General features: G+C 34.3%; 1 protein-coding gene across 1 annotated transcript; it reads right to left on the bottom strand.

The window, feature by feature from the left end:
* Positions 1-2199: 2199 nt before the first annotated feature.
* Positions 2200-5230, bottom strand: LOC120154541 (transcription factor bHLH145-like). Its single transcript, XM_039166252.1, has 4 exons — positions 5120-5230; positions 4149-4731; positions 3833-3985; positions 2200-3745 (listed from the first exon to the last, which is right to left on the bottom strand). Exon 4 carries the CDS (start codon positions 3726-3728, stop codon positions 2646-2648), a length of 1083 nt encoding a protein of 360 aa, XP_039022183.1. The 5' UTR covers positions 3729-3745; positions 3833-3985; positions 4149-4731; positions 5120-5230; the 3' UTR covers positions 2200-2645.
* Positions 5231-11491: the final 6261 nt, after the last annotated feature.

The following is an 11491-nucleotide window of genomic DNA, read 5'->3' as shown; positions in this document are numbered from 1 at the left end:
TATTTGAAGGCTTGAAATTGACCACAATCACACCATCTTCTATTAAGATTACGAGTGTAGGTGGTAGAATTTCCACCCTCATGTGGTCGAACTAGTGCTTGAACAACGTAATCAGAATCGAGTCTGGAAAAATTATGAACATACATTGATGTTGCATGTGTTTGATTTTTGTTCATTGCTTTCTCCAGATCTAGAGCCCAATTTTTGCCTTCGTTGATCATTGTCTCTACTTGGGCACCTTTGTCTACCCATACATTACCCAATCTGAAGTAAGTCTCCCAAACAATACTTGCTACTGAAAGATGTCTTGTCCCTTTAAGCATTGATTTGATATATTCAACAAGATCAGTTGTCATATGACCATAACGTCGACCATGATCGTCATATGTCTATGATAATCTTTCTCGATGTATTTTAGCTACAAACTTATAAACCTCTTCTACATATTTCCTAAAATTTTCCAGCCTTACACTGAAGTTCGGTTGTAGTAAAGCATATCCTAAAAAAGTTAGATTTAAGTACAATAATAAATGAAGAACATAAATAAAGGAATTAAAAGAATAAGTTACCCATGTTGATATTCTCTTTCTTGATCTTCTTATTCTTAACCTCGCCATAGCATTGGATGTAAAATGATGTATGCAATACGCCGAAAATGCATGGGGAGGTGACCACATACTACCTAGTTTGCCAATCGTGGCCAACAACCCAGGTGAACGGTCTGAGATCATACAAACTCCATCTTATGTGACAACATGGGAACACAAGTTTAACAAAAAGAAATTCCACGTTTCCTCATACTCTTTTTTAACAATGGCAAACACAATGGGAAAAATGTTTCTATCACCATCTTGTGCAACAGCTATTATTAGGACGTGTTTTTTATACGCCATAGAGAAAAGTGTCATCCACTTGAATCATTTGTTTGTAGTAACGAAAACCTTCAATGGATGACTTGAAAACCCAGAACAAGCCTCCAAAAACTCTTTTCCTTGGAATAACATGTCTATCAAATGTGGTCGCATGATAAGTAGAAGAGCGAACAATGGTTCCTGGGATGAAAATTTTCATTGAGTGCAACAGATGTGGGAGCTCATTGTACGACTGATCCCAATCATTGTATAATAGTGTCATAGCTTTCCTTTTCTCCATCCATGACTTGTAGTAAGATGGAATATAACCAAATATATTTTGGAATGATGTCACTATCATTGAAACTAGGATCCTTGGATTTTTCTTCACCAAAAGCTTGACGTATGCACATGACATTAGAATTTAAGTATTTGTGGTCATGTGTCAAGGAACTCAAAGTACAAATGTGTTGGTTGTAGAACATTGTCACTTGCCACAACATCTTTCGTTGAAGGTATGAGACATGTATCCTCCACTTACACCCGACATTATTGTTTATACACTTGACGAAATATATCTTTTGATTAGACTTCACCACATTGAATCCTATATGAGCTCTGATACAAAACTCATTTTCTGCTAGTTGAGCATCTTTCTTAGGATTCAACTGTCAACTCCGTTGATCCGTGCTCCGAGTACCCCAATGAGCTGCGTATATTTGACACGTGCTCCGAGTACCCCAATGAGCTGCGTATATCTCCGGCATATGAGAAATCTCCTCATGACATCATTTCAGCAAAGAAAAAAGAAAAATACCATATGAATGCTTCGAAGTGACGCCCTTCCATGAAAAATTGAATAGAAATTTCACAAAATAAGAATTAAACTGAATTGGAGTAATACGTATCAATGATTTGGTGCTTTCCTTTTCATGCACGAACCAAGCTAAAGGATTTGCTACCTTCTTTTGCAAGTGAGCCGAGCTATAAGACATCAGTCTCCTTCATGCATGCCACGTAAATACATAGTTTGAAGAACACAACACCGCATGCCATTTATTGAACATTTAATTACATCCAACCATGAATGATTGCTTAAGCCATCAATACATTACAATTTACAATCTCAAAGCTAAAACACACCATTGATAACCCAATGGTAGCACCAGCACACAAAAGCAACTACAAATACATAAATGTTTAGTTTTCAAATAGACAGAGAAAACAAATAAAGTACTGGAGCATCACAACTCAACGTCTTGGGACCCCTTCACAGTTGTTGGATGATGAAATTGGAGATTGGCTCATTTTGCTCGTGCAGCTTTCTACATCAAAGAAAAAGGGAACGCCACAAGGATTAACTTAAGCTTGACAACAATACAAAAAGGATGAAGAAAGTGAGGATTGGGACCCAAAACACCTAAGAGGCATGCCCTTAGCGCACCCCTTATGAGGGTCCCTCTTCCATTAACCAATCTTCTCATGCCGGGCTGTGAGTGTTGTTACTTTTACTAAACCCCAAGGCTCATGATTCACTATCCTGCTTTCTCATGAAACAGTGAGATTTCAAGCTAAAGGTACTGGTTTCCAGCTCAAATCATTCAAGAAACGCAAATTTGAATTCAATTCTCTCTCCACTATCTTTGGATCTTCATCTCCTTTGTTGGTAGACTCCAGGTCATCTGTAATGCATGCATCTCCAAACATGACTGCCCAAACTTCAATTATGCTCCATTAACAATGACTAGTTATGACATGCTATACACCAATACTACTAACATGAACGGTGCCAACTCATAGAGTACCAAGTCCCAAGGTTTCGGCTTTACGTTTCAGAGAATGTAAGCAATCAATGGCTTCATCAAGAACCATAACAGCATCCTTTCCCCCAACACCTGGAATTAAGCTTCTTAATACACTCACAGTCTCACGAATTTTATCTACCCACATTCTCTTGTTGCCTGAAGACGAATCCATATCATCGGATACTGGATTTTGGCCATTGGTAAAACTGGAATCAGCATCATCCTCGAGCTCAGAACATATACTGTGATTCACTGAACTAGTATTGTTAACAGGGAATTGCATACAACCATTACTGCCATCGAGCAGTTTTCGCCTTTTGGTTAGGCCAGTATAACTAGCAACCCCTTCAGCACCTTCCTCAGATTGCTCATAGTGGGCTGTCATTGTGCTAGGAGAGTGACCCGTGCTTGCAACTTCTTCATCCTCGGTGTAATCGCTATCACCATCACCATCAGAGTAAAGCAAGGCATTGAGTTCTTCAGTGTCCTCGCGCATTTCACTTTGCACATCAGTCCCATTGTCGTCAAATACACCTTTAGAGGTTAGTCCAGGGTGAAGATTCAGGCTCACTTTGGCCAAGGGATCCTCCCTACTCAAGTTACAAGCAAAAGGAAATTTGGGACCCAAAGAACCGCACTTAATAGGAGTCCCAAAAGAACTAAGCATCATGGTAGTTTGACCACCAGATTGGTCAAAAACAAGGAATCTCTTCTGACTGCACCCAGACCCTGCCTTCGGGACAATGTTCTCCGTACGATTCCCATAAGGATCAGGTGGGAGTCGCTCTTTCAAGAAAGTGTTTGAAGCGGGTGCAAAGACCTGTTGAGAGGGGGGTAAATAGTAACACCGACCATGGGATTCATTAACTTGACCAACCTGCAAATGAGGTAAATCGTGATATCCATAAACCGGCAAAGTCCCGGTAGCAGAGACCATACTAGTGCCAGAGTTTACGAATGGAGGATTAATACTTTGCTGCCCCAAAGGATGTGAAGCAGCCAAAGTATTCAATTTGGGTGATAGCCAATCAAATTGCTGCAGAGGAAACCAGGATCCGCAGCCTTCTGCCATCCAACCAGAACTATCACCTATGAGAACAACGAAAACAATGTGAAAAAGGATATTCCGAGAATAAAAAGTAGATAATCATAAAACCAAGTACAAGCAATGCGTACCAGAAGTTAAATGTTGTGGCAGTAGAAATAGCGGTTTACTTGCAGCTTCTCTCAAAAACTAGGGAAAAAACTAACAACTCCAGCTTAACTTGAACACGGAAATGTAAAACTAAACTACGTAACCGGCTTAAGCAAATGACGGAAATATTCAGCCTGGCAAAAACCAACGAGAGGAAATTCAGTAAAATAACAAAAAGAACATGAACAAGAAATCTCATACATTAAGAAAACAAATGTAACTAAGTGTATATAATTCCTTCATAAAGGATTGTACAAAAATATAAAGAAATGGAAAAACAACAAACAAAAAACGAACCTGGCAATCCTGAAGAGGTTGAAAGCATGCTATAACTCTAACTACAATGGTGGCACTCCCTGCAATACCATTTTCGTACTTCAATGCCCGGAATCTAGTTTGGCTAGCTGCTTGGCACACCATAACTACGTCCCAAACCCTTCAAAATGACAAAAAGCAAGATATCTTCCAGACAACGACGTGTTTAAACTCCGTAACCCAGAACGATAAAACTGAAATATCACTACAAAAGCTATCCCTACTGAAATCAAAACACTAACTCCTGGATTAGAAATTTGAGAAATGGATTTGAAGGTTTTCAGCTGATCCGTAGAACATAACATGGAACGACGACGAAAAAAGTGGATCCCATGAACGATTAATACAAAGACAGGCGAGTAAAGAGGAAGGGTACTTGCTATTTGCTAATATAGATTACTGAATTACAGAATCACTCTGCAATACAAGTTCAAAGAGATAACTTTTCGAAAGACATCAACGGAAAGACTCAGCCACCACCGCATACTGTTCGTTATTCAACTAAAATTGCCACACTTCAGTTTCTTGGTAACTCTTTTACCCCAAAACAACCTTTTCAAGAACCCTGCAATGGCCAATATATTCATTATTTTAACATCGCATACAAAATTGTAAATGAAGAAACGTAGTATTAAGCTAATAATACAAAACAAAACAAAAACGGGAGAAGACGATAGTGAACAAGTAAAAGAGTTCATTCTCTTGATAACTGTAACTGTTGAGATAAGATGTGAGTTTTTTTAAACCTTTTAAGATTGGATCTGATTAGGGTTTCTTCCGGTATCCAAAAAAAAAGGAGAAATCGCATGAAAACAAACTACCCAAAGCTATAAAAATTAGCTAAATATAAACTTTAAAAAATAAAAAAGAGCAAGAAAATTAAACGAAAAAGGGAAGAAATTTAAACCGGTTAAAACAGATAAATTGAAAATGAAAATCGTGAGACGACTTACAGATGTGAATGAAGCAGAAGAAACCCCAGAAACCAAATCGAGAAAACAGAAGAAGCGGCTTCAAATTGATCCAACCCTTGAGCTAAAAGAAATATAAAACTGGAAAACGGAGAGTGAGAAGGTCGAAATATATGGAATGTACTGAAGCTAAGATTACGATTATTATATAGAAATTAAATTGATACATCAAAAATAGGTCAAAGGTGATTAAAGCTTTGATACGTGCGCAGGTATTAGTGAACAATAATGAAGCACAGTTTTGAGCCCGTGGGGGTGAGTGTTGGGTGTTTTTGGGCCCTCGCGGGTGGTTCTATCATTACCTATTTCCGATTCGGGTTTCAATATTTGACTGTACTTACATGTGTATATACTTTCTTTTGTAACATGGGGCATATATATACTTGAACAGTCGGAGAGAATTGTCTTTACAATTTTTATTTTATAAATTATAACTGAGTTCAAATTATTTTGTTTAAATTATCAATTAATAATTTATAAGATTATTGTTTATTATAATCTTTAATTAATTATATTATTTTCTTCTTCATTTTTATCTAACTTTGAGTTTATGTTCACTTTGATAAATTCTAAAATAAATATAAAATATATTTATTAACGTCGGAGTAAATTTAAGTTTTATTATATTACAATATTTTTTAATAATTAATATTTTATACTTTGTGCCCTTATATTTTAATAAGAGAGAAAACAAGCCAGCTAAAAACAAAGTTTCACCGCCATGCAAGGAACACCTCAAGCGTCGTAAATATAATCATATAAATCGTAAATTAATCATATAATCAAGCGTTGTAAATATTTTAAATTTAAGCTTTGACAAATTTCACGACCCAACTAATCATATAATCTTGTAAATTAATTATTTTATTTGTTTGATGCATTATTTTATTCAGAGACAAACGTAAGATTTTATGTTAGAATGACGAATTTGAATTTATAAAATTTCAAAGGGAGCGAATTTGAATTCAAATACCTTTTTTGAAGCATGTTCAAAACAAAAATAATGGTAAATATAAACTAAAAGTGGATGGCATCCAATGTTAAATATGAACCTTGACCATTCAAATCATGGATCGTAAAAAGATAACGACGGTGTCCTTCTCTCACTCCTATACAAATTATTTTTATACTTTAATTTTATTATTAGAAAGCTAATGTTGAAATAGAAATAATATGTCCTTTTTTCATTTGTTATATTGTGGCAACTTACAAATTAAAAAATTAAAAATAATTTATATAATTATTTTTAATAATGACATCACGTTAATTTTTTAATTCAAGTGCTTAAATTAGAGCAATTTTATAAAAGATTGATTCCAATTTTATTATTTTTATTAGAAACAAATATAATTAAAAAGTGTAATGATGAACTTCAATATAATTAAAAACAAAATAACGAAAATCAATAATAATCTTTAGGGTAAAGTATAGTAATGGTCACTGAACATTTCTGAAGCTTGCATTTAGGTCCCCCAACTTTTAAAACTTGCAATATAGTCCCCCAATATTTATTCCGTTTGCAATATGGTCCCCCAACTTAAATCAATGTTAAAAATTAGGGTAAATTATATAAACGGTCATTGAACTTTTCAGGCACTTGAATTTAGGTCCCCAACTTTTAAAACTTGCAAAACAGTCCCCCAATAATTTTATTTTCTTATTAAATATAGATGTATAGAAAATATAAATGATTCAATTTATATTTAAATGTATGAATCATTTATATTTTTGATATATTTTATTTTTCTTGTATAAACTAGTATTTAAAATATGTTTATATTTTAATCAAAATATTTCAATATACGAATAAAAATATATTTATATAAATGTATATTTATATTTAGATGTATAAATAAAAAAATATATTCATATATTAATGTATGAATCATTTATATTTTTTGAATATTTTATTTTTAATAAGAAATTAAAATTATTAATTATATTAGAAATACTCAACTTAAGATTATATATCATGAATTATAAATATGAAAAATATAATTATTAAATTTAGTTTAAAAATATATAAATCTTAAATTTATTCTTTTAAAATATTGTATCAACTAATATTTAAAAAATATATTAAATCTATCAAACAATTTATCAAATATAATATTTTTTATTGTAAAAAAATATAATATTTTCCCATCATTTATTGCTTTCAATTTTTTGCCGAAGTTCAAATCTCATTATTTCCATTTTCCATTATATTCTTTTTTTTCTGGCATTGGTCATACTATTAGTATATGTATTATTGTATATCTCTTAACACAAACGATGGTGTTAGCTTAGTGGCTCCACCCTGTATCTTTCATTTACGTGACTCAGGTTTGAGTTTGCCCAAGACCCAAATTTTACTTCTTTGTAACTTAATTTTCTTCTAATTAGGTGGTGACATGTGTCACCAATAACATATGTCATGATCATGTGTTAACACATGTCAGATCCTGGTTAAATGATTAATTTATTAAATTTTATTTAATTTAGGACCAAATTGATAGCATATATAAATAATTAGGTGGTGACATGTGTCACCAATGACACGTGTCATGATCATGTGCTAACACATGTCAGATCCTAATTAAATGATTAATTTATTAAATTCTATTTAATTTAGGACCAAATTGATTATATAAATAATAAAGACTGAATGTATAATAATGTCAATTCCTTTTAACTGGCACTTCATCATTTGTATCAATTGGTAACGACTAGTGGCTTAGTTGAAACAGTTAAATAATTATGTTGTATGATTGATAAATTTAAAAGATCGATGACAAAAGTAAAAAGGGCTAGATAGTTAAGTTGTCAACCTAGTAGTTTACACTTTTATTTATACGTCAAAATAACATTTTATAAATTTAAAATTCAAATTATTTTCAACCTCTTCTATATCCTAACTACTTTTTTTAATTAAAAAATTTCTTCAATAAATAAGAATTATACTATTATATTTATATAAAAAATAAGTATCACATGAAATAAGATGAAATTAAATAATAATAAATCTGACATAATTAAATTTAATTGAATTATTTTAGAATTTAGTATTTAGAATAAAATTGAATCACCTGAAAAAGAGATCTTGTGCACAGATGAAAATACACTGTACTCCACAACTCTAACTTAATTTGTAGCATTAAATAATATAGAAAATAGCCTGATTTACACTCGTGGTGTTGTAAAACAATTATTGGTTCAAATAGAGTCTTATCGAATTTATTTTTGTCTAATTTAAATATTACAATATTCTTTGAAAGTCGCTAAAAACACAACACGCTTTTAAAAAGTATCGAGAACACAATATATTTTCAGACGACCTGGGCTAAATCACACTGACTACAGTGCGACTCCATGCATGAATGCATCTCCAATCAACTCTTTTATTTCAGACCAATATTTTTCCTTTGCAATTATTTTTTTAATATTTTTCCCTTTCCTTGAGCAGTATATAAAGTTCCATACGTGCAATGCATCTGAGGGGAGACGCATTGAGATCTTGGCGTTTTCCCCCATTTATTCAAGGTCTCATGGTAGTCTTTGCGTTACACGTTAATGTCACATCGTATTTTTGTCGACTCTCTAATTATTAAAGCATTTACATTATTTTAAAAAATAATTCTGACGATATCTTAATTCAATTAATATTTTTTTTAAGAACCCTACAGAAGCGAATTGGCCAGAGAAAATGGTATGTTTATCTATATTTATGTCCAGCCGTTTGATATTTATTTTTTCTTCTTTAAATAATTAATATAATATCTTAGATTATTATAATTTAATATAATATTAGTAAAAAGGATTATTATAATAAGAGAAAATAACCTCAGTGACCAAAAATCCCATATAATATACGATTTTAATCAACTTTTTCTGGATTTGCCAAAATGACCAACAAAATCGCAATGTGATCGCTAATTCGCAACGCGATCTCCATTATCGCAAATTCGCGTTGCATTTTCGCAATGCGATAGTTGAAAATCGCGTTGCGATGGTCTACAGTATCGTTACGATTTTCCCAATTCGCAATGCGAATAAGTAAATCGCAACGCGAATTGGGAAATTCGCAATGCGAATAAGTAAATCGCAACGCGAATTGAGAAAATCGCAATGCGATACTGACTATCGCAATGCGATAATAAAAAATCGCAACGAGATACTTACTTTCGCAACGCGATACTGACTTTCGCAACGCGATAATACATAATCGCAATGCGATTTTCAAAGCGCCATTAGTATCCTGGCCAAGTATTTTATTTTTAAATTCCAAACATGAATATAAATATATTGGAACACTGAACTGTCCACAGTATATCCCGTAATCGCAACTCATAACCTAAAACCTAAAATCACAACTCAGTCCCATCTCCATCTCTCACTCTCTCACCCATCTCCGACGAAATCCGTCCCCATCTCCGGCGAAATCCGTCTATCTAAATCTCTCAGAGCCACCCTCACAATCAGAAATGGAAAATCAACCAAATCAACCAACGAGTGTTAGTTTTTTTAATTATTTTCTTTTTGAAATTTTTGCATTATTATTAGGTTTTTCATATTGAAATTGATGATAGGTTTACTGGTAATTTAAATAATAGATTAACCATTTCACTTAGATTGCTTATTAAATCAACCAAGAATCGCAACGCGAAATGCAAATCGCAACGCGATTTTAGTTTCGCGTTGCGATTCTCTCGTTGCGATAGTCATTTTCGTGTTGCGATTTTCATTTTCAGAAACTATTCTTCTTCTGCAAATTGAAACTTGAATGAATTGCATTACTTCAACCAAAAAACAAAGACAAATACGAAATTCACAGTGTTGCATATTTAAGTTTGAAGAATAAACTACTACTATTATGTTTATTATTGTTTTTGGTATATCTTCACAGTGTAGTTTTTGGTATATCTAATTTAGTATGTTTATTGTTTTTGTAGAACTTTTATTCGGCTCAATTGACCTTGAGAAATAAAGTCAGCCTGGCCAAAACAATTGCGTCGAAGCTTTCACCTGCACAAAGAAAAATGTTTGAGGATACATGCTTCGGGCCATGGCTGAAAGTACAACATCCCGGTGGAGATGCGATGTTGACACACCTGTTTCTTCAAACCATGACTAGAGATCTACCAGAGACTATACAACGTCGTGATGAAGAGATATGGTTTGATTTTCCACCGGCGTATACGTGTTTTGGGCGGGAGGAGTTTTGCTTAATCACTGGTCTACGCTTCGGACACGATGATGTAGGTCGGTACACTAGACACATTACCCGCCCATCATGGCTATCCCTGGTTTTTCCTGAGCTGGAGAGGCCGAGTCTACACGTAGAAGACCTGACAAGATTTTTGAATAATAAAGATGGTTTTACTCGGATGGATGACGTCGACGTTGTCCGAGTATGCCTTCTAATTCTTTTGCATGCCGGCTTTTTAGGCAGAGAGGCCAGACAACCTATTCCAAATGATCTAATCAAATTGGTAGAAGACCTAAATGCGTGGAACCTGTTTCCGTGGGGCTCGTATTTATGGAAAGCTACATGGAATAAGTTATCGTCTGCCTTGGATGATCGAAAAAGTTTGCATGGCGATGGTTCCAAATACACTTTGACAGGCTTTATTTGGGCCTTTAAGGTAAGAATTTTTATATAATGTTTCCAAAATTATAAGTAATTATTTAACAATTACTAATGTTTGTTATTATATTGTTTGTAGATTTGGATATTTGAGGCCTTTCCCGCCATGAAGACATATGCAATAAAAACTTCAAATAATATTCCCAGGGCTATTTCCTGGAAGAGGAAACGAACCTTGCAATGGGAAGATTTACTACGGTATACGACAATAAATAATGTAAGTTAACATAAATACTACCATATGTTTATAAACAAGTTATTACTAGTACACATTTAACTTTGTTTAAGCTTTTATATTGTTAGGAGGCCAACACTCCTCTACAGAGGCTGACACCCACGGAAGCTGAGCTTGCCACTGATTGGTGGCAAGCTAGTAAGCGTTTTTTTGATGGAACGGTTGATGAGCAGCCTCCACTTCGGGAGCCATCACCTCGCCCAGAGCTATCACCTCACCTAGAGCCATCATCTGATCGACCCGGCTATACACCTCCACAACGACAGCCATCACCTATTCTTTCACATCATCGAGCCTCTTCTCCACCATCACCGCAAGATAGGCGACCGGCAAAGATGTCACGACGTTTATCTCCCTGTTCTCCACCTCCACCTCAACGGGATGAGTTAGGGGAGTTACGTGATGAGGTCAATGCCTTGCGTGAGGAGGTCGGTACTTTACGCAAAGACGATGGTGCATGGCGTGTTGAGGTGTCTACATTACGCGGTGAGGT

Source organism: Hibiscus syriacus, unplaced genomic scaffold, assembly GCF_006381635.1.
Source record: "Hibiscus syriacus cultivar Baekdansim isolate YM2019G1 unplaced genomic scaffold, ASM638163v2 tig00111131_pilon, whole genome shotgun sequence".
NCBI lineage: Eukaryota > Viridiplantae > Streptophyta > Magnoliopsida > Malvales > Malvaceae > Hibiscus > Hibiscus syriacus.
The sequence above is the reverse complement of the archived record's forward strand: the minus strand, read 5'-3'. Positions and strand labels throughout refer to the sequence as shown.